The 25445-nt window shown below is 36.2% G+C and overlaps 1 protein-coding gene across 1 annotated transcript; it reads right to left on the reverse strand.

The window, feature by feature from the left end:
* On the reverse strand, positions 1 to 23849 carry wus (TM2 and DnaJ domain-containing protein wurst). Its single transcript, XM_090387894.1, is given in 4 exon segments — positions 1 to 228; positions 10977 to 11440; positions 23482 to 23606; positions 23608 to 23849. Coding segments are annotated over 4 exon segments (1059 nt in total).
* Between the last annotated feature and the right edge of the window lie 1596 nt (positions 23850 to 25445).

The raw sequence follows: 25445 nt of genomic DNA on the forward strand, positions 1-25445 counted from the left end.
TTATAAAACATCACTATCAGGATTTTCCCTATCCCTCTTATTTTTTACCATCCGCTGAGACTTTATTTTTGAAAGTACTTCATATGCATTCTGGATTTCAATGAACTTTTCTTGGGCTTCTTGTTTCATCTGTGGGTCTTTGTGCCGATCAGGGTGCCACTGTCGTGACAACTTTCTATACTTGGAAGTTATTTCTTCCTGACTGGCACCAGATGTCAGATTTAACACCTAAAAATAAATTTCTTTAGTAAATTAATTTCATACAAAGTACATATTTATCATGTCAAATAATAGCTGATTCAGCAACAATCCCATTTGCTTAGATTTAGGATGCCAATTAAAAATAAAGCTTTGTTATAAGGAAGAACTGGTGTTTGCAGCAAATCACTACTCTCTTAAACTGCAGCAGTAATATTATGACAAGTTGTTCCAACATTGCATTAAAAATAAATGGTACCTTCCTAATACAACTGCTATTTATTTATGAAATGAATTTACCATTAGTTTTTTCAACAGTACTGTCACCTATTTAAATCAAGGCTGGGGGCCAGTAAATGGTAGCATAGTTTCAAGAAGTCAAAGAAAACAAACTGATACATCTTCAATTCCCATCAAACCACTCCTAATTCTAGTTATGACAGGTATCTTTTTGACATAAACAAAGTTTGTTATAAGAAGGAAATGCTATTCTTATTGCTGTTTCTCAAGAAATGGTAGTACTATCAAAATAGCTACAGTAAAATTCTGTTACAACAAATAACATTTTTAATGAAAACAGTTCCGGGTTCCAGACAACTTCACTTGTTATTTGTCCTTTTTATGTCTCATTTTAATGAAAGAGTTTTGACAAAACATTTAGGACAGGAATTATTTTCAAAGTTCACCTATGCCTAAATATATTGGTTTGCAACAAAAGAAAAAAAAAAAAAAAAATCATTGTGAAAATTATGAATGACCCTGTGTACCCATTTTGTAAATAAGGCTATGGGATGAGTTGCCTGAATTGAAAAATTGAACACGTGGCAATGTTTTCCATATTTTTCACACTTCACCTATCCATACCATCCAAATTGTCTAGCCCTTCCTTGAATTTATTCAAACCACCTTCCATAACAACAGATGGAAGCCTGTTCTAACAATTAACCACTTGCTAACTGAATGCAAACTTCTGCACATCTATTCTGCAGCCATCCATCTGCTACTTGAATTTTTGCTCCCTCGTGTAGTCTCAGCAAAAGGAAGAATGCTATCAATATTTAGCTCACTCAATCCATTCAAAGCCTTAAACACCTCAATCATATCTCCCCACAGGTGTATAATCTTCAGACACTGCAATTTTAACTTCTGAAGATTTTCTAGGTAACAGCACCCTTTTGTTCCCTTCACCAATCCAGTTGCCCTTCTCTGCATCTGTTGCAGCAGATTTACAGCATTCCTAAAGTAAAGGCTGAACATCTGCATACAGTACTCAAGATGCTGCCTCACCATGGCCTTATACAAAGGTATAATCACCTCCTTATTTCTGCTAGCAAAGTTTTTGTATATCATTGACAAACCCCATAAGCTGTCCTGGCAGCATGTCTGCACTGCTCAGAGAATTTCATATCTGACTGCACAATTGCTCCCATATCTTTTTTTCATTTTCTGCTACTCTGAGTGCAGTACTACACACTTGATATGTTACTCTGGTATTACTGCTATCCACATGTAGTACCTTGCATTTGCCACTGTTAAACTTCAACTGCCATTTCTCTCACCCTGCCAACCTTTGTATCATTTGCAAACTTAGACATTAAGCCTGATATACCTTCATCGTCAGGGGTAGGCTGAGGGGGCATAGACCCCTTTAACCAAAAATTTGAAATTAAAGAAAAAGAACGCAGGAGGCATTCTAAAAAAAAAAATCAAAACTCAAAAGACTGGTCACCACGTCTCCCCCCTTACAATGATGCCTGGATACACCACTGTTCATCATTATCATTAATACTGAAAACAACAGTGGGCCCAGCACTGAACCCTGGGAACTCCACTAATACCATTAGTCTACAACGAGCAGTGCCCATTGATAACCACTCTGTCTTCTCCCACTCAACCATCCCTTTATCCATAGCAATAACCAGGTTTGTACTTATAAATAGGCACATGAGGCACTAGCTTCGGGCCTCACGATAGAGGGGTCTTTGTAACAGGAAATTATTAAAGCGATTTCTTTTTCTAAGGTCCTGATCTAAACTAGGGCCCACTTGTGCCTACCATGTTTACATTGTAAACAGACACAGGTGAAATTTACTGCAAGTGTGGATGACTCGTTTCTCAGAAAGAACAGATAAAACATAAGCAGTTGCTCTTGACATCTCAAAGGCTTTCGATCGTGTTTGGCATAAAGGTCTTCTAAACAAGCTTCCATCCTATGGTGTGCCAACTATTTTTTGTAATTGGTTATCCAGTTTTCTCTCTGATCACTCACTGAGGGTGATGGTAGATGGCTCTCTGTCTTCTGTTTGTTATTTGGTTTTTAGGAGCATTAGCAACTAAGGCCATATTGCTTCCCTACGTCTTCTAACTTCTCCACTAATGCTGGTGTTCCCAAATTAATTCAGTTCTTTTCACCACTCTTTTCCTCTTGTATATTAATGACCTTCTTCCATTGACTCGAAATCCTATCCACAGTTTTGCCAATGATAGCACATTGCATTCCACTTTCCATTTTGAAAAACCTTGCCCTGTCAATCAGCTTCAACTTCTCGAATATCTGCTACCAATTCTTTAAATGCCAATCTCCAGGTAATCCAGACAAAGACAACCTAGTTGATTTCAATCCTTCTAAAACTCGGTCTTGTCTTATATCTCGCAAAAAGGATTCTTCTGCTCCTATGCTTACCTTTGGTGACACTCTGATTTCTAGGCAAAATAATATATCTCTTTTGGGGATTACCCTGACTTCTAATCTGTCTTGGCACAAGTACATTACAAATATTGCTTCCTCTGCATCTAAAAAACTTGGTTTTCTTTTGCTCTCGGCGTTACTTTTCTTCCAAACAGCTGTTCACTCTGTACAAATTGCAAATCCATCCTACCATGGAATATTGTTCGCACATCTGGGGCGGTGCCCCCAAAAACCTCTCTCAGGCTTCTAGATTCCATTCAGAAGAGGGCAGTTAAGTTAATTAATGACTCCTCTCTAACAGAGTCTCTCCACTCTGTCTCATAGACGTACTGTTTCTGCTGTATGCCTTTTCTACAGATACTTTCACGGGCACTGTTCTTCTGAATTTGGCCTCTATAATTCCCGGTCTCTCTCTCAAAACAGTCCGAACACATGCTGCCACCAGCCAACATCCATTTACTGTCCAACTTCAAACTCACAGAACCAAATTTTCATCTTCCTCGTTTATTCATTCAACAGTAGTTGAATGAATAAATGTGGTTGTTCTGGAACAACCGTCCTTCATACGTATTTCCTGAAAATTACAGTCTATAGAAGTTAAAGTCTAATGTCAACAAATATCTTCTTTCGTCTTCTGAACCTCCAACCCAAGCACGGTACTAAGTACTATAGCTTCTAAGACCTCTCATGTTTGGCATTTTCATAAAAAAAAAATAAATAAATTTCCAGAATAAAGGAAAATCTCTCTCTCTCTCTCTCTCTTCTCCCCCCCCCCCAATTCTCTAATAGCATGTAACAGCAGAACCTTCCAACATGTCACTGAAGATGCATTTATTGCACTCACACCTGGATTTGTTCCCACTAAACTGTGGTGCCGTCAGTGACGAACACGGTGAGTGCTACTATCAAGACATCACAACAATACAAAAGCAAATGGAGTGCCACACATGATAGCCGATTATTGTTAGATGGTGAAAAGGGATGCTCCCAAAGCTGAATACAAGCAAAAAGGTGGAAAGGGCCTGTCTGACACAGGTATGTTCATAGCTACAGCTTACTGCCACAAATAAAAAACAGCTTGAATAAATATAAAAAACTACTTTTTTCGAAAACAAGAGCCAATCTGCCATTTTAAGCACTATTTCCATGTTTAGTTCACAGCACTACAAAATCTATGAGTAAACTTTCATGCCCTTAACAAGATATGACCCAAAATTTGTTGTTCAGTGTGCTTCTTAACCAAGAGCATACATCATCCTCTCTCTCTCTCTCTCTCTCTCTCTCGCGTCTTGGCTGTCTTTTCTGTACGCATCGTAATCTCCATATATTCATATTCTTCATTTCCTATGTCTTAGTGACATCGTGTTTCTAATATTTCTATAATTTTCACATTTGATGACTTGGTTGGCTATTTGGTTTTTTTTTTTTTTTTTTTTAGGAGCATTAGCAACTAAGGCCATATTGCTCCGGGATATGCGGTGGTCATTCCCTGACCTTTCCGCACCCTCCGTATTTGGTGGTGACTGGCTCAAACCCTGGTCTAATCAAGAAGAGTGTGCTACGCACTGCTGCTCCTTCCCACCTAGCTACGGAGGCGCCATTTGATGACTTAACCAATACTTTATATTTATCAAATATATTTACTATACTCTTAGCACATATACAAGCAAGTATACATGTGCCTGTTTTTGCTCTTAGTAATCCTAATAAAGTCCATATATTTGCTTGACCCATAAGGAATGCCAGTGGGCTTACCCCCCTGTCCATACTTTGCTTCTCTTCTGCTGCATGTTCCAACAGAAGCAATGCAAGAATAAATTAACACTACATGTAGCTACTCTTAAGCTATGTAATCTGTGTAGCACTCCTCAAAACTGCTAGTTTTGTTGGGAAGGGAAACACACAGATTAACAGTGTAACAGAAAGGGATGATATACAGATTGTTATCTACAAAGGGATGATACAGAGTGCTAGATTGTTACCTAGCACTGCTTTGACTGCACCAGGAAATATTCTTGCACCCTTTCTATTTAAGCATATTCCATCCCTGTAAAAGCAGTACCTCTTGTTAACAAGTATAGTATTATTATATATTTATTACAGTATATTTGCTATAATACCAGGAATTCATAGTCACAAATTTCAGAAGTCAGATGTAGTACAATTTGGGGAGCAGGGAGGATGTTTTATCTGAAGGATCTGCTTTTTTCCCCCATCAGAAACTGCCTCACTAATAACCTTTTGAGCCTAAACTTTGTGATACAACACCTACCTGTCTTGCTACAATTTTTCCCTCATATGCATCAGCACATGAAGGTAAAATATCTGATTGACAGTTTACTCTTGGAAAATGAATCCTGAGTGCATAGTACCTTTTTGTTTATAAAAAAAAAAAAAAAAAAAAAATTATGAGAATACTCTTGAATTCTGATTTACATATCCATATTTTTTTTGGGTCTTGGAGAAATATCTTACTGTTTGCTCTGCTTTTCAGAATAAAAAAAGTGTCCATGTTTCATCGCACTGTAATGTTATTTAGAAAGCTTTGTTCTATTTGAATTTTGCTAAAATTTGATTTAATTCTATTTGAGTTTATGCTAAAAAACTTGTTCTCATTTCAGTCAATGATCACAAATCAATTGAGTTCTTTGCACCAACCTTTTTTTTTTTTTTTTTTATCTCAAGACTGATGGTCAAAAATATCATAAATACTATCTTTAACCATCCCTAATTCTTCTGTTTTAATTCTAATAGTCATTCAATATTCAAGTTCCACACTGCAACATTTTCATCCTTTTCACTTCACTCTGACCAACACAAAATTATTATCAGGGACCAGATCAAGAATGAATGTTTTCTCTTTCTTCAGAAAATCACTTCTGACACTTAATCCCCCCCCCCCCATTCTCTTCCATCATGCAGTATGATTGATGCCTTTTCAGGTTATGATGGGCATCATAGCAAGACTCAATTTTTCTAACATTTAGAGGGTACAGATCTAAAATGGTGTTTGCAGACTGGCCACTATGTAATCCAGATCAACTAGTATATAACCCCCATCTCAATTTACACTGCAGTGAGACTATACACTAACTCATAGTGACTGGGGGGCAGTCTGAGTAGTGTGTATGGGGGGGGGACATATTCGTGCCATGTGTACGCCACATCCAAAAATTTCATTACTTCATATGTCCTCCCCACCTTTTCGTACTACTGAGGATATCATGAATAGACAAACCAACAGAACAAAGTTATCTGCAAAAAGATTTAAACCCCCACAAACACTTCCTTGTTCATTTCACAAATATACACAGTCTCAGTTCCAATTTCAACGATGTCCATTTCCACTTGCAGTTTGCCAAGTCTAATTACTTTTTCTGAAGAAATTCCAATTATCAGTTGATTCAACCACTGTTCATCTCAGTTAAACAAATTATTCGCCGCACGAATTCCTTTCGCTTCAAAGGTGGTACTTGTGCATCTGCTCTGATATTCCCTGTCAGAGACTTAGTAATTTAGAATCTCCTCTTTTTGACCTTCTCAGTGGCTTAAAATCTTTCTACCCCATTCTATCAAATTCATCTGTTGCATCCATCATTCCCAACTCCAATAATCACTTCCTCTCTTTGAAATCTGACCTTCTCCAGTCCAACTTTCCTAACAATGAGGTAATTTTTCTTGATGATTTTAATATCCACAACTCCAACTGGTTTCCATTTTCTAGTCCCATGGACCCAGCTCGTGGAGATGCCGAGGCTTTTTAAATTACTAATGATATTGCACATATTGTTCATTTACCTACCAGAATACCAAACAATCTTAACAACAAAGCCAATACTCTTGATATTTTTCTCAAACAACCTTTCCAATTACCTTAGTTGAGGCGAGTGGTCTCTAGGACCGCAGTTCACAACTTGGTGATGGTCTCATCTCCAATAGAGCCTTTCTCTCATTGCCATTCTCAACTATGTGTTTGCATGACAAGAATGCAAAATGAGATGATCTACGAGATTTCTATTGTTCTTTTCCTTGGCTATATTAGTTTTAAATCTTCTGATGTAAACATTTGCTTAGATTGTGTAAATGAAGTTATATGTGTAGGGGATGAAATTCCTTTATTCCATGCTGCACCTTAAAATCTTGTCCTTTATATAAACCTTGGTTTTCCAATAAATGTGCTAAGACTGTTCAAGATAAAGAATGTTGCATATTGCAACTGGCTTGTATCCAAATATCCAGATTCATTTTCTGACTATAGCAAAGCTTGCAACAACTGTAAAGCAGCTATTAATCAATCCAAACTAGATTTTGAACAAGCTAGGAGTAGAAAACTTGCTTCTTGTCCAAATGGTAGTCAAACATTCTGGTCTCTTGCCAGAGCTATTGGCTGCAATCTTTGCTCATCTCTATTCCCACCTCTATCAAAATCAGATGGTTCTATTGCCACATCAGCTAAAGATAAAGTTGACCTGCTATCATCCTATTTTTCTTCTAACTTGTGTACTGATGATTGTGTTAAAAACAATTGCTTGTAAATGGGAAACTGAAGACAATTTTATTTAAAAAAGAAGATAGATTTCAAAACTTTTTTTTTTTGATGATGATAAAACATTGGACTAGATTTAAAAGAGCTGAAGCATTCAGGATAAATTCAATTTACATAATTTTAGACATCCGTATAACACAAATTAGAGAAAGATTTATCAGTATGCAAAATATTATCAATTTCATTATTTTTGGAGCCTCAGAACTAGTTTACACTAACAGAAAGTGATTTTTTAAAATTTGCAAAAAGTATATGAAAAGATCAAGTAAAAATTCAATTTTCACAAATCATTTCAAATAGCGTTACAAAAGAAGAAATTAAACAAATCAATTTAATGAGAACTTGCAGAAATGTTAATAATAAAGTTTAGCAATTTGCCATGTAGTTATCTGGACATTTCTACAGAACTTATTTTATATCTAACACTACCTGTTACAGTAGCTACTTCTAAAAGATCATTTGGCACACTGAAAATAATCAAAATCTATTTGCAAAATACAATGTGTCAAGAATGACTAAAATATCTTTCACTAATTGAGACAGAAGCCTAAGAGGCATATAAATTTAACACCAAAGATTTAATTACTCTGCCAATGGAAAAAGTACAATGAAAGATTTTTAATTTCAGTACCTACATTATTAATGTGATTTTGTGTGATTGCAAATTAATTATTTCTTGTTTATTTGTTATTTCTTTGTAATGATTTTGTAATTTTGCTAAAATGCAATTTTAAAATATAAGAATTTTTTGTTGATGAAATAAACATTTACAAAATAAAATGAATGTATTTTTATTTGATTTTTTTTTTGTTAGTTTTGCAAATAAACATTATTTACACATTTTGCTTAGGGGCTGAAAATTTGTATTTACATCACTGTTGACCAAACTAACATTTTTCTGTGGATTTCTATTTGGACTGTGTTAGAAATCAACTTATGATTGCTTCAAGAAAGATACTGTAGTAGACTTCACACACCTTCAGAAAAGTCAAAGTTTTGTTTATAACAATGGTACAACTAATCAGAATTGGTTATCAAGAGCATTTCCAAAACTGCACCAGAAAGAGATCTGAATTCAGTTTGTGTTTTCCTGATGGTTAAATATTCTGACACTGAGCACTGCTATGAAGAATTATTAAAATGCCATGAATGAAATGGGATAATTCATTATATTTCATGTGCACTAGTCAGTTCCTCAACCAAGAATCACTGTACAGCAATTTTTTCCTTTTTCTACAGTAGCATCTGATTGGTTCTCACATTGAAATTAACAGAAGATATCTGCAAAATATCTACTCTTTTATCTTCAATGATAATGAGAAATACTAAGAAAATCCTCTGACTATGTAGTCGTCCCAGATTAAACAGCAATTTTGTTTATTGGAACCTTTTTTTTTTTAAAGCAAAATCCATTCATTTCACTTTTGTTCAAAAAAAAAGTTGTTCTCCAAATAGCATTGTTAGATGAAGAATTGTTTCTCTGAATATGATTATATTTAAGTTAAAGTTAAATATTTAACTACCAATAACCCAGTTGGGCTACTTGTTATCTATGAATTCTGTTTAGATCTAGCACACTTTAAAATGTCATAAGGAAGTACTTTTGCAAGTCTTGAAAATTCACAACAGAAAGTTGTTGGCTGCCAAACTAAGTCAACAATTTACCCAACTTTATTCATAGTCATACAGCTTCTGCTAAGAAGTGTATTAGATATTAACACTTCATTGTATTCTATCAGTATGAAATCACCTTGACAGTACAACACGAACTTGCATTAATGCTCTATTTTAACATAAAATTACCAGTAAAATCCTTAAAGTAAGTTAATGTTTTACAGCAGCGTTTCCCAAACTGGGGTCTGCAGTGAAACATTCAGAAGGTATCAAGTAATGTGTTTATTTTCTTAAAAAACATACTGATAGAATCACAATGAATTTTTATAGAACATTACTTATTTTCGATACGATTAGTATATATAATTGTATACATATTTCAAATTATTCGTTCTATGTACAGCAAACTGATGATAAATAAAGTTTTTATTATATATCTGTATAAAAATAAGAATAAAGTTGAGTTGTTTCACACATAAAACTTTATATATTGGCTATATATATAAACAAATGTTTATTTTCGGTGTATTGGGTAGGGGTGCTGACCTGTCATTTGTAATTACCATGAAAAAAATTGAGAATGCCAGCAGCAAGGTAAAAGCTGATAACCTGAAACTAAATTAGATTAACATAAAAATAATAATGATAATAATGATGGTACCTAAAATAGTGGGTCCTAGGGCTTTAACTACTACTTCTTCATGGGGTTGGCAGCTAAAACCGTAGGAGCCACAACAATAAGCGGGGGTCTCTGTTTCTGTTATGATGTATACGCTTTGTATGTATACATCATAGCCGACCCGACAGAGACCGAAAAGAAGGAATAAAAATCAAACATAAATAAAAATAAATATATAAATATAAAATAGAGTTAAAAAGCTAAAATAATGCCAATTAAATCTAGTTAAAAACTGTTTGCTTAGACCGGAAAGGTCTAAGAAACAGTATTCTTAGACCTTTCCGGTCTAAGTAAACAGTAAGTTGCCATTAACCTGACTTTATTCCATAATCTAATGTTACTTTGTTTAAATTTCATACTGTATTTTGCCTTCTTTTGAATTCTAACTTTCATTCTTTTTTCCTTTAACAGAAGCTACTTCTTAGATTTAATTGGCATTATGGACAAAAATGCTTTTATAAAAAGACAAAACTCTACAGTGGAAACTCTAGTGCCGACCGGGCTAGCCGGGTGGGAAAAGTGCCTGCCTGGCATCCCAAAGGTCGCGGGTTCGATTCCTACCTCGGGCTTGGATCAAAGCACTGCAAAAACCTTGGGAGGTGCATTATGGCCACAGAAGCCTATGCACCAACAACTACAAAAAAAAAAAAAAAAAAAAAAAAAAACTCTAGTACAATAGTGTGACAGAGAAAGGGTCAAATCAAGTTAAAAGGGTGGATTTTCTGTCATAAATCTGGAGATATGGCAGCTGTTTTTATGCAAGAATTGCCATTTTGCTGTTTTTTAGCATATCTTCTAGTACTGCAGAACTTCCACTGCAGAACTACTTTGTAGAAATGTTGACTGATGTCAAAAAACAGATTCAACTTGCTCTTGGCATTTTTTGTTGTTGAAAACAAACTGGGAACTTTCTAATCACACTATATTCATTTCTTTCTTAATACTAAAATGTTATGATACCTATCTTTATAAAATGCACATAAAGTGCATTTTATAAAGATAGGTATCGTAACATTTGACAATATTAATAATATTGTCAAATCACAACTATTAAAAAAAAAAAAAAAAAAAAAATGATGTGACACAAATACCTCTAACTGCTCACTGGATGACAATTAAAAACAGCTTTGACTTATAAATTCTTTTTGTACAAAAGTCTGAAAGCCAAAATCATTTGCAAAATTCAATATCAAGCATTTATATATTTTTAAATACATTTTATATATGTTAAAAAGTTTAAAAACATTAACCTTGAGAGCATTGGTCTCTCCTCGAGGATCAAATGCTTCCAGTATGTGATACCAAACTTCTCGCCAACCATGATGCCGAATATGTACATATAACTCTCGAATCACTGACAAAAACTCTTTCCACATAGGACTAGTAAAAAAATGCTTTGCTGCATCTTTACACTTCACTTCTTCCCCTGATTCTTCTGTTATTGTACAGTTAAAATAAAACCATGAACCCCACAGGGATAAGTAAAGGCACCCACAGAGAGTTAAAATTAGTATTCGAAGCCACAGAGACTTTGGTTGTTGAGGGGCTCTTCTCCAGCCTTTAGAATACCAGTTAAAGAATGATGATGACAACAATGAAGTCCAAAATACTGAATTCATACTCCAAAAATACAAAGGATATGTCATGTAAGCCCCTATCAGAGGCCAAAAGAAAGCACCCTGTTCACGTCCAATATTCCCTATAAGGTGAACTCCTGAAAAATAAAATAAGATAAAAGAATAAATGTGACTAATAAAAGCATTATTTGCAAATAAAAAAATAATAAAATCAAATATCTTAAAAACAGGGACATTACTTATTAAATATATTTTTAAAAAAATAGAAAAAAAGTTTCTCTTTAGTATCATATGGCTTTACGGGGCAAAACCATGTATGACAACATCATATATATCAAAGACTAGTGCTCTAATATCATTCTGGATATTGCTACAGAATGATATAAGGGCTCTATTCATTGACACAGTAGAAGTTTGAATATCCATATATTCAAATTTCTACTACTTTCGAGTTCCATCTCTCCATAGGTATAGAATGCTATAGTGAGAGAGGCAATATGCTATCTAGGTTTGATGCAAAACCTGATTGCCATATTTAACCTTCCCTTAAAAACATCTATTTAACCATAGGTTAAACTGAAAAAGCAATCCTAGATGAAATACAGTAAACTCTAAATCCAGCACCCTCAGAGATTGAGAGGTGAGATATTTTAAAATTTTCTGGATTTTAGAGTTGTATACCTGGTAGTTCAGCCGTTTTGATGAAGCATGTTTCAATGAATATTAAGCAATAACTCAGACTTCCTAATTTGGAATTTCCTCTGGCTTAAAATCTCTTTGCTCCATTCTGTCAAATTCATCTGCTGCCTCTATCATTCTCAACTCTCTAATCACTTGGAACTAGAGCTTACAATACCGAGATTCCAGGATCCTGAATACCAGTAATTTTTTTTCAGGATTTGAAACACCAGTATTGATACAAAAATACCGGTTTTTCAGTACTAATTTAAAAAAAAAAATAACTGTTTATGATTTAATCACAAAATCACATACACAATACAAATGCAATGGAAACCTGAAAACATCATGAAACTAAGACATAAAAATCTTACAAATATATCTCTCTTAGTAAGAAATATTTACTGTGTGGAAGTAAAGCACTTAAGGAATAATGAAAACATCACTACGGAAATATCTCCATTAGTGGGAGTAGGCCTTGTAGGGCACTTAAGGAATATGGTAAACAATGGCATGGCAGGTGCAGAAGGGTTAAAACTAAAAGCCTCTGAACAATACTTTCTACTTGAGGATGCGACACTTAGTGCATTTTGGGAAAGGGCATCGGTATGGAGCAGTTCAAAAGATGAGTTTTGTTGTGTGGGAAAATCACTGTTTTTCCCATCAAAGGAAGAAGAGGGAGTTTAAAGAATAACACAGTGATTGGGTCAGGTTTAAATTGGATAGGCGGAGATACGTAAATAAAAAGGAAATAAATAAGGTTCTAGTGCCAAAAGAGTGGGTTGTGGTTGTTGTTCGGAGGGGTTGCAGACTTTCAGTGGTAGTTCTAGGTTCAGTTTGGGTTCCAGTTCTGGGAGTGTCCCACTATATAGTGAAGAGTTCTACCGGGCATGTTCCTATGCTAGAAGTTAATCCAGAAGCTGAGTAACAAGCCAGTCAGATAGTGACCTGGCTTCTACTACTGCTGTGGTAATTTCCTTCAGTATTAACAGAGAACTGTTCCCGAAATAAGACAGCAACAGTGGAAGAGCTATATGGCAGAATTCAACTAAGAAGAAAGACTTCACCGCACTCTGTGGAAGGAATCCAGTGAAAGAGAAGGAAGGTAAGTCCTCTGAACTGTGTTGTATTGAAAGGGTGCTTAGATAAAACAAATTATTTTAAAGTAAGGATTAAGTTGAAGAAATTACAAGAAATTTAGAGAAATGTTTAGTATTGAGTTGGTTTATTGGTTGAAGTTGTAAAGAAAATTGATATTACTAAATTAAGAGAGAGAGATGGAATTGTTGTGAGGAGAATTGATAACGCTGATTAAAAGAAATATGAGGAAGTGATTAAGATTGAATTAGTTTAGTGTTTGCAGCTGTAGAGAGAGTTGGTGCTGTTAATTGAGAAATTTTATGGAAATGATAGCATATTAGCAGATTAAACGAGAAAAATTAATAGATTAGATGTAACTAAATGCCAATTATGTATATACTTGTAAGTAGTTTTGTATGATAAATGACTTCTGTTTAATAATATTTGTGTCACTGCTCATTAGAAACTATGGGAAAATCCCTCAGCACTTGTAAATTCTGATTTTTTAATGCAGTCAGGTAGTTGTGGGCCTCAGTGCTTGAGGGGAGCTGCTATACGAAAATCATAACGGCCATTGATGGAAATATTAAGGTACAGGACAATAAAAATAAATAAATAACCTCCACATCTTAGTTTTGGTTTCCCCGAACCTTTGGTCACCAAGCTTAAATGTCAATCCCTTTCTTTCGTTAATACAGACAGTGCCATAAAAAGTCAAAAAGAAAATAAGATTTTTTGAAGATGAGGTAATAAGGGGGGGGGGAATAAACTGCAACTCTTCTGCGACCATCTCAGTACAATAGCACCAACCAGCACAGAATCCAAAAGGACATTTTCTGCTGCTAATTAAATATGTACCAAAATTAGATCCAGTTTAAATGATAACACTATTGATTGCTTATGTTTCTTAAGAGCTCACTTTATTCGGACAGGTAGTGTGGATGCTTAGACATAACCAAATTTGCAGTTTCACTATGTATATATTTTTTTGTTTTTAGAATAACTGTATGTTTAATAATTTTTTGTTAGAATATTTATTATTGTAATAAAAGTTTGATTTGAAACATGAATTCTAGTAATTATTTTTTTTTCTTACTTTATTGCACCTAATTGTCATCAACATTTGAGAAAAATGGGGTTTTTTTGGAATACCGGTATCCTGGTTTCATAAATTAAAGATACTGAAATACCGGTATTAAGATTTTGACCAGTATTGTGAGCCCTACTTGGAATTCTGACCACCTTTCTTTGAAACTCAACTTTCTCCAGTCTAACTTTCCTGAGAGTGAAGTAATTTCCTTGGAGATTTTAATGTTCACAAATATATTAAGTTATCTAGTTACATTGACCCAACTGGTTGAGATGCTGAGGCTCTTTTCAATTATTAATTGCCTCGCACAGCTTGTTCATTTACCTACTACTATACCAGACAACCCTAGCTGCACACCAAACACCCTTGATCCCTTTCTCACTAATGACTGTTGAAAGTAGATGATAAATTTGTGGTCCTCTGAGAACTTCAGATTTGCAACTTGGTGATGGTCACTTTTATCCATCTCTAAGGATACTTGCTGACACTGACCTGAATTTCTGTAGATTGTAATTTTTGGGAAATGTGTGAAGGAAGTTTGTTCCAGAGAAGAGAAGATATAAATGAAGAAAAGAAAAGTTGGTTCTGAGTGTTTGGAGTTGGACAGTGAATGGATGCTGACTGGTTGTGGCATGTGTTTGGATTGGTTTGGAAGAAAGCAATGGAATTACAGGTGCCAATTCAGAAGAATACTTATGCCTATGGAAATATCTACAAAAAATGCATGTATCAGAAGTTGAATGCTCATGAGACAGAGTGAAGGGACTTCGTAATTGAAGGATCATTAATTAACCTGACTGCCCTCTTTTGAATGAAATCTAGAAACATGGGTTTTTGGATTCCACACCAAATGTGAGAACAACATTTCATGATAGGGAAGATTTGATATCTGTACAATCAGTAGCTGTTTGTAAGACGAGTCATGACTGAGGAAACTGATAATTGGAATTCTGCTGGAAAAAGTGGGGATTGGCAGACTGTAGATGGACGTCACCAATATTGGAACTGAGGCCACATTATTTGTGAAATGAACAAGGAAATTTCTGGAAGGTTTAGATCTTTTCATGGATAAGTTTGTTCTATTAGTTTGACTATCAAACTGATGATGACAACTATGATGATGTGTGCAGCAATGACACAAAAGTAAAGGGGAGACAGCTGTATGAATTAACAAAATTTTTGGATATGGCATGCATATGGCATACACACACACAGAGAGCAAGAATATACCCAGCTGATTGATATAAATGTGGCCTTGACCAATGCCTCTCACATCCACAATCTACACTATTTGGACTCTCTCATCACCAGTTGGAAAAGTATATATACTAACTGATCCATATGCCTATGAGAGAGTTCCCAGTAGATTTGGTCATGTGAAATATCTAGCAGCCAGCCTGCAAAAATCATTTTAGAATTGTATACCCTTAAAATACAAGGAATATTTTACCTTTCCATGACTCATAACCTCAAAAGATGTCACTCATACTGCACAATGGAAAAGATGGAAAGCTTTGTTCTGCAGCTTAAATATGGGTTTCACCACTTCAAGCCTCCACAATAAGCAAAGTGGTGGTATTACACTTGGTGATAAGATTAATCTACCACCAGTCTAATAGTTTGAGAATAAAGCATCTTCCCTGGCCAGCCCAATCACAGATCTTAATCCCATTTGTGGCTCATCTGAGAGATGAGCTAGAAAGGTGTATTCATCGGCACAGTCTTCTACCCATGCCATTCCAGAAATGGGCAGTTCAGTTGAACAGATGGTCCAATGTTCCAAACAACTTGACACCATGGTATGGTGAAGCAGTGATTCAAGTCAATGGTATTCCAACGTTCTAGTCATAGCCCACTCCAGTGATTAGCTCATGGTTCTAATAAAGTGACCAGGCAGTTTAATTTTTAGGATTTGTTTTTAAATTGAAAATTGCCTTCTCCAATATTAGAAAATTTTCATGTTGTCTGGTTTTAACACACTATTAATCTATTATAGTCTCATACATTCTTCTACTAAATCTTTACTTGCCACTGTTGTTTTGCATTTTATTTCTGCAAAACAGAGAATGGAGGTTGCCAGAGCTTTATTCTACAGCCTAAATATGGATTTCACCACTTCAAGCCTTCAAAAAGCAAAATGCTGGTATTACACTTGGTGATGAGAGTCCTCTACCACTAGTCTAGTAGTTTGAGAATAAAGGCATCAAAGCATCTTCCCTGGCCAGCTCAATCCCCAGATCTTGATCCCATTGTGGAACAAACCAGAAAGGTGTATTCATCAGCACAATCCTCTTTTTTTTTCTTTTTTATGTAAACTCTACACACGAGAGGTATTAGAACCTAGAGTACTTAGTACCGTGCTTGGGTTGGAGGTTGAGAAGACGAAAGAAGATATTTGTTGACATTGGACTTGAACTTCTGTAGACTGTAATTTTCAGGAAATACGTATGAAGGAAGGTTGTTCCAGAAAACGGCAGTTGAATGAATAAACGAGGAAGATGAAAAGTTGGTTCTGTGAGGTTGAAGTTGGACAGTAAATGGATGTTGGCTGGTGGCGGCATGTGTTCGGACTGTTTTGAAAGAGAGAGCGGGAATTATAGAAGCTAATTCAGAAGAACAGTGCCCATGGAAGTATCTGTAGAAGAGGCAGGCAGCAGAAACAGTACGTCTATGAGACAGCAAGTGGAGAGACTCTGTTAGAGATGAATCATTAATTAACCTAACTACCCTTTTCTGAATGGAATCAAGAAGACAGAGAAGTTTTGGGGCACCACCCCAGATGTGTGAACAATATTCCATGGTAGGGCAGATTTGCGATTTATACAGAGTGAGCAGCTGTTTGGAAGAAAAGTAACGCCAACAGCAAAAGAGAAAACCAAGTTTTTTAGATGCAGAGGAAGCAATATTTGTAATGTGCTTGTGCCAAGAGAGATTAGAAGTCAGGGTAATCCCCAAAAGAGATCAATTTGCCTAGAAATTGGAGTGTCACTAAAGATAAGCACAGGAGCAGAAGAATCCTTTTTGCGATATATAAGACAAGACCGAGTTTTAGAAGAGTTGAAATCAACTAAGTTGTCATTGCCCCACTGGAGAATTACTTGAAGATCGGCATTTAAGGAATTGGTAGCAGATTTTTGAGAAGTTGAAGCTTATTGAGCAGGGCAAGGTTTCTCAAAATGGAAAGTAGAATGCAATGTACTATCATCGGCAAAACTATGGATAGGATTTCCAGTCAATGGAAGGTCATTAATATACAAGAGGAAAAGAGTGGGGGAAAGAACTGAACCTTGGGGGACACCGGAATTAGTGGAGAAGTTAGAAGACAGAGAGCCATGTACCATCACCCTCAGTGAGCGATCAGAGGGAAAACTGGATAACCAATTACTAAAAACAGTTGGCAAACCATAAGATGGAATCTTGTTTAGAAGACCTTTATGCCAAACACGATCAAAAGCCTTTGAGATGTCAAGAGCAACTACCTATGTTTCACCGAACCTTTCCATTTAATTAGTCCATAAATGGGTAACATAAGCCAGAATATCACCAGTGGATCGACACTGACGGAATCCATACTGGAGATTGTTGACCAGACGAAAGATTTCTAGGTAGTTTTAGGAGTTGGCGGTTAATTGATTTCTCCATTACTTTAGAAAGAGTAGAAGTAATTGCAATGGGACGATAATTGGATGGGAGTGATTTGTTACCCTTTTTAGGAAGTGGCTGTATATGAGAAAATTTCCAAGCAGAAGGAAAAACACCTTTGGAATAAGAAAGTGAAAAAAGGCAGCAAAGAATAGGAGTAAGTTCAGGAGCACAGGTTTTGAGAACAAGTGGAGAAATACCATCAGGACCTGCAGCTTTCTTAGTATCAAGATTCGTCAAAATCCTTTTGACATCCTTTTGACGGAAGACCACATGAGGCATCGAATGGAGCGTGTTGGAAATGGTGGGAGGTTTTTACCAAGATCATTAATACATGAGTTGGAAGAAAAATGGGATGCTAGCAGGTCAGCTTTACTCTTGGCTGAAGTGACAACAGAACCATCTGGTTTGGACAGAGGTGGGAGCAGAGATGGGCAAAAGTTGCAGCCAATAGCTTTGGCAAGAGACCAGAATGTTCGGCTACTATTAGGGCAAAAAGCAAGCTTTCTACTCTTAGCCTGTTCAAACTCTAGTTTGGACTGATTAATAATTGCTTTACAATTGTTGCGAGCTTTGGTGTAGGCAGAAAATGAAACTGAAGAATTAGAAACACGCCAATTACGATATGCAACTTTCTTCTCTTGAACAGCCTTAGCATATTTATTGGAAAACCAAGGTTTAGATAAAGGACGAGATTTTAAAGTGGAGTGTGGGATAAAGGATTCCATTCCTGCAAGAATAATTTCACTGACACGATCTGAGCAAACGTTGAGATCAGAACTTTTGAAACAGTAATCCGACCAAGGAAAAGAAATGTCTCACGTAATCCCATTTTGCGTTCTTGTAACGCCAAACAACACGAGGTTGGGAATAGCCATGAGATAAAGGCTCAATTGGAGAAGAGACTCATCAAGTTGTGATCTGAAGTGCCTAAAGGACCTCTCACTTTGACCGTGTACTTAGAAGGGTTGTTTGTGAGAAAACGATCAAGCGTGTTGGCTGTATGATTAGGATTGTCTGGTATTCTTGTAGGTAAATGAACAATCTGTGCAAGGTCATTAGTAATTGCAAAAGCCTCAGCATCTCGACCAGCTGGGTCAGTGTGACTAGAAAATGGAAGCCAGCTGGAACTGTGAATTTGCTCATCACCAAACTGTTAGGAAAGTCAAGTTGCAAAGAGAGGAAGTCAAAGAGTTTCAAGTGATTAGTGGAGTTGGGAGAATGGTAGAGACAACAGATCAATTTGACACAATGAGGTAGAGAGATTTTAAGCCAGAGAAGATCAAAAGAGGAGATTCCAAATTGCCAAGTCTCTGACAGGGAATATCAGAATGGACATATGCACAAGTACCACCTTTGAGGTGAAAGGAATCATACAGCAAATAATTTGGGCATCTGAGATGAGCAGTAGTTGAATCAACCGATAACTGAGATTCTGTCAGAAAACGTACATGGGGTTTGGCAGACTGCAAGTGGAAATGGACATCGTTGAGATTGGAATTGCGACCACGTATATTTGTGAATTGAATTAGGAAGTGTCTGGGAGGTTTAGATCTTTTCACAGATAAGCTTGCTCTATTAGTTTGACAATTCATGGTGTATTCAATAGTAAGAAAAAGTTGGTGGGGCATGCTGTATGAAGTAATGAAATTTTTGGATATGGCGTAAACATGGTAAGTATATAACCAGATTCTTGACATAATGTGGCCTCGACAATGCTCCCCGCATACACACTACTCTGACTCCCTCCAGTCACTATCTGGCAGAGTAGAGGTAGCATGATTATACACTAACTGATCTGGAAGCCTCCTAGAGAGTTACCAATAGGTTCGGTCCGGTGTACTAACTAGCGGGTGGCCTGCGAACACCTAGAGCTGTACCCTCGAAATGTAAGGAATATGGGATCTCGCCACGATGTTCATCATAACCTCAAAAGTCATCAATCATACTGCATGATGGAAGAGATAGGGAAGGGTTGACCGGAACTTAGCTCTAGAGACTAAACATGGATTCCACCACTTCAAGCCTCCAATAAGCAAAGTGGTGGTATTGCACTGGTTAATGAGAGTCATCTACTATCTAGTACTGCCTTGTAGCATAGTGGGGCGGCATTCCTCCATGTGGTGTGGATGACACACCTCAACCCCTGCTTACATTGGTTCACACCTGGATGGTCATCCGCCATGTACTTGTGCATGGAGGTTATACCCAGGATTACTAACAGTCCCACCATCGTGAAGAAATCCTGTGCAAGCAGATTATTTGGATGTCACAGACTGTCAGGACTTCACCGAAATTGGGTCCACTTGTCTTGAGTGTCACCCAAATATCAGTTCCCTCAGCGTTTTAGACTCCCAGGTAGCAAGTACAGCTTTTCTGGCATATCTGAGAGAATGTCTGTGACAATCTCAAGGACCTCTGCCCATGCCATTCCAGTAATACTAGAATATTGGATCATCCATACAACTGAACTGTCTTGGATGATCCAATATTCCTTGTATCATGTTTAAACGACTTGTAGACACCATGGCATGTATCAAAACAGTGATTCTGGTCTACAGTATACCAACATTTCAGTCATTGTGATTAGTCCAAGGCCAGGCTGTGTAATTTTTAGAATTTGTTAAATTGGAAATTTTATTCTGTTAATAATGACTTACAAAATTTATTCCATTCTTCACTGTTAGAAATTTTCATTTTCTATCAGGTTTTAATATGCTATTATTGTCTCCTACATTCTTCACCTGACGCTGCTGTGTTTTGTATTTTATTCCTGGAATTAAATGCAATTTGCAGAAAAATACATAGATTCAAAAGGCTCAATTATAAAGGATCACAGTATAGAGGGTCTGCTATTGTTCATCCATCTAGTCACCCATCAGGGAATATTCACTTATTAGTGTTGATTACACCAAACTAGGAGCATTGACCCAGATCCTGTCTTCCACAATATCTGAATCTGGGGCAGCTGACCAGTCTGACACCCCCCCCCCCCCCCCAATGTTACTGCAGTCATTACAAAAAGCATAGACAGAACACTTGCATGATCTATCAGATTGAGTCTAAAAGGAGTCTGACAACAGGGACAAAAGTAATTATTCTGCTGTATAAAGTAATGATTAGGCCACATCTTGACTATTCATACAGGTCTGGAAGCCTCATTTTAGGAAAGATGTGGAATGGAATGGGTGCAAAGAACAGCAACAAGATTAGTGAGGAACATAAAAGGATACTTTTACCAAGAAAGATTTGAGTTCTGTAAATTGCAGCATCTGGAAACTAGGCAGGGAACCTGCAAGGGGACCTGATTGAAGTGTTAAAGGCTTTAAATGGATTAAGTAAACTAAATGCTGATTGACATCATTACTTTTTCTTGGATGACATACATTAGGGGGGCATAAATTTAAACTGTAAACAGATGATTGCAGAATAGATATGAGAAAACTGGCTTTCAGCCAGAGAGAATCCCTTCCTCCAGACATGGCTAACACTTTTGAAAAAGTCATTCTCTGTCAGAAGTATAACCTTCTGTGTTTGAAAGCCGGTTTATTTCTTTACGGGTAATATAAAAAAATAAAAAAGATTTCTGAGAAAAAATGTATACTCTCCAACCAAAAGACATGAGACACCCTTCTGATTGCATATAACTGTGTGCCTATGAAATATGCAAATATTTTGGTCTATAAATGTGATCAATGTTTAGCTCGGAATTCATTTCAAAAGTGCATACTAAATGATGAGCATGTGGAAAGATCTAACAGCATTTCTGCAGGAGAATGACAGTCACACAATCATATGGGAAAGTTATCTTTGTATGATATTGCTCAGGAATTAAACATTACCAAGTCAACAACTGACAATGTGCTACAGAAACTGAAGTCCAGAGATGCCAATGAACTTAAAAACAACTAGGTCAGTGGAAAATGCAGAATGTCAAGGGTTAATATGTCTTGAGATGGCTAGTTACCTCATCTCAAACATAAGACCTTACAAAATCTGACTTTGGAGCTGCAAATAGCCACAGGCACACCTGCAAGGGTTTCCGCTACATGTAGGGAAATGAATGTCATGGATTTTCACAGAAGAGCTGCAACCTACAAGTATCTGATAACCAAATCAAATGCATGCCATTGATTGGTATGGCACCAAATCTGGACTGTAAATCAGTAGAAATTGGTTCTATGGAGTGAAAAGACATGCTAAACACTCTTCCAGCCTGACAGATGTCTTTAAATATGGAAGAAATGTAGCAAGAATTGAATGTGAATATGAAGAGAATAACACTAGAATACTGCAATGGATAGCAACAGAGCACTGACCTCAGCTCAACTGAACATCCTATGATGAACTGGAATGTAAAATTAAGGCAAGGCCAGTTGATATGCTTTATTAGTGGAGCTCCCAAATGCTTTAAAGGAAGAATGGAGCACAATACAACCAACTACCAGAAATTGGCAGTTTTCCATGATGCACTGAAGCAGTTATGATTACAAGTATCATGCTGTTTGGTAGAATAAAATATATTTCTACCTGAACCTTGGATCTGCTTGAAAAGGCTAATACATTCAAAATATGATTTTTTTAAAAAATTAAATGCAACCTTAGTTAAAGACACACATTCAGTCTCCAAATCAATTATCTATACATACTAGAAGAGCAAATGGAAACTGCACAAAGTGACCAGGAATATCCTTATGATGGCTATTCATTTGGAGGATGTCAATCAGAGGTTAGACTATCCCTATATAACTCTAAATAAATGCAGCTACTTGAAAAATGCCTCTCTAGCAAACACATTGGAATTCTGCAAAACATTTGGTATGAAGGGAGGGGATACATCTTAACGAGTACAGGAAACAAACCAAAAATCACATATAAGAGGATTTATCTTTAACTCAAATAAAATACTTTTACATAGATCACATTGGGTTTGTGATGCAACAATAAAAAAAAAAAAAAAAAACATTCTCAGTGAGGGTCTTAATATTAAATAATTGTCAACTACTAGTAAAACAGTTTTCCATCTGATTCATCTTAAAAATCATTCAAATTATTACAGACTGAATAACTGCATTTAGTTATTTACTACGACTAAAGTTATTATATTACTATTTAGCTATTTACTGAGAAAACTCACCTCGAGTTTGTAAATATAACTTCGAGATCATTGTTATTTCAAATACAGTATTCATAACTACTTCAATTTTAATGATGGAAATATAATAATTTCAATACTCGTACATATCCTGATTTCAATTTTTGAAACAAGGCTTTGTTTTGCTAGTAGAGCTGCAAAACGAATGAAAAAAAAAGGGGGGGGGGGAATAACTGCAAAACCTGTACAATTACAAACTGTATTCAAACTTATTTAGCATCAAGAAATTACTAGGCAGGAACCACCAGCTGAGTGAAATGTTACTTAAGCTCCTAAAAAGTTAAATATTTACAAGCTTATAACGGGATAATATAAGAGAAATTTTACAAAATAAAATAAGCTGAGGTACATTAATGAAACCAGTAAAGTTGAACCTTCCCCCCCCCCCGACACTTCCAAAAGGAAAGCACAAACAAGGAAGTCTTTTTTTTTTTTTTTTGAATAAGATATTTTGAACCGACTAGTGATGATTCGCAGAAAACAGAGCCCAAGCATACCGAAATCAATTACATTTTAAAGCATGTGCTACTTACCAACTGCTACAGAAAAGGGCACTAAAGCTGCAAAGTATGGTAATGACCCTTCTGGTATCAGGTCAACCGGAATAGCAGCTAACATTAAGTAGCCAAATGCATCTGCTACTATTATTGGCCAAACATCTTACTGTACTTGAAGGAGGTGTTTTGTGTTTTTGCATTTTTCGAACAAGTTTTTCCATATAGACTGTATTTTCATTAGCATCTTGCACATATTCAGGTATACGCCACAAATCACGTAACCATCCTAATCCAAAATAACCACCAGCAAACATCCACCATACGAGAGCATGTCTATCTCGTCCTAAATAAAAGTGATGAAGTCCAAAAAAACCACCAATCAACCATAAAAATAAGTTACACATAGGCTCTTTTCTCTCATTCTGCTACTACAGTGTATTTGAGTTTAAGTTGCACCTCACTTTTACCGTTTTAGCTATAAACAACTTCAGACTGCGCGCCCCAACTAACACGACTAACCAACACATCATGTTTATCTCCTCGGCAGTAAGATTAGTTCCTATATCAGCCGAGAGAGGCGTTTGAATATTATAAAAAAAATAAAGAAAAAGAACTTCGCGTGTTTTGATGAACTCAACCAACACTTTCCTGTTTGAATCCAGTTATGGATAGTCCATCTTAAAAAGCCAATGGCCATTTCCTTTAAGTCTCAAAAAAATTTATGTATCTGTAAAACTATAAAATTTTCAGAAGTTTAAAGAATACCTTAATTAATAAAAAATAAAATAAAATGTTCAGTTTATACTCCGGCATGACCACAAAGTCAAAGGAGTTTACTTAATCATTTCTATAACGAATGCAATTGTAAATTGTATTTAGAAGTCATGCAGGCCTGAACCACGATTCCCTCAAACGTGTATTTTCTGTTTACATTCGATTCTGTTAATGATAGACCGAAATTTTGCCAGTAGGGAGAAGGAATTGATTGTCCCTTTTATAAGGCAATGGTAGACTGCATCTTAAGTACTCATGATGCAGCTAACTATTGTGGTCTCAGCATGGTCTGTGCTTGTTAACAGGAGAGACTGCTGTTTTTACAGGGATGGGATACACTTCAACAGAAGGGGCAAGAATATTTGCTGATTCTATCGAGGCTGTGATAGGTGGTTCGGAAAACTTCTATCTTGGGAGGGATACACAGATTAATATTTTAACTAGAGCCGCGAGCAGAGGTGAAAATGATTCTTGCATAGCTACTATTGGTACACGCAGCAGTCTGAGATTTCAGGCCCTTCTGTGGGTCATCATGGAACAATTAAATACATGGGCTGTGTTAGAATAACCAAGAGTAAATACACGTGCATGTATACATGCATGTGCACTAATGTTAGAAGTGTTGTAAATGCATTGCTTCCCAAAGTTAACAAAACGCGAACAAAAAGCGGTGCAACTCATGCAGCTTGCTAGGGAGTAGGACAAAATTTGGCATGGTGGTGCAACATAGAATAACAATGAAATGCAGAGACATGAAGAAACTTCAGAGAGGTATAAGGGACAATAATAGTCGATGATAGCTGGAACAGTTGCCCTCGCAGGTAGTTAAGCTGACAGTTTGAATAATTCAAAAGTCAAAAGTCTACTGGATACTAACCTGTGTGAGAAGGGAAATATACATTTATGTTTTCTTATCCATTTGGTAGGGTTTTTTTTTGTCAGTGCAGCAAAAGCCTTTGTGCAAAAAGCCTCCAGCAAAACCTTCCATGCACTATATGGCAAATACTATTACTATTTCTATAACAGAGGTTGCATAAGAATTACCAAAAAGGTCACATTACAGAAGTTCCTACACGATGCTCGAAAATATGGTAACAGATTGTAGTTACATCTTTACTTAAAGATGTAACTATGTAGTTACATCTTTAAGTATGTAAAGATGTAGTTACATCTTTACTTAAAGACGTAACTACAATCTTTACTTAAAGATGTAACTACCATCAAGG

This window comes from Mastigoproctus giganteus, chromosome 13 (assembly GCF_048544385.1).
Source record: "Mastigoproctus giganteus isolate SK-2022 chromosome 13, ASM4854438v1, whole genome shotgun sequence".
NCBI classification, from domain to species: domain Eukaryota; kingdom Metazoa; phylum Arthropoda; class Arachnida; order Uropygi; family Thelyphonidae; genus Mastigoproctus; species Mastigoproctus giganteus.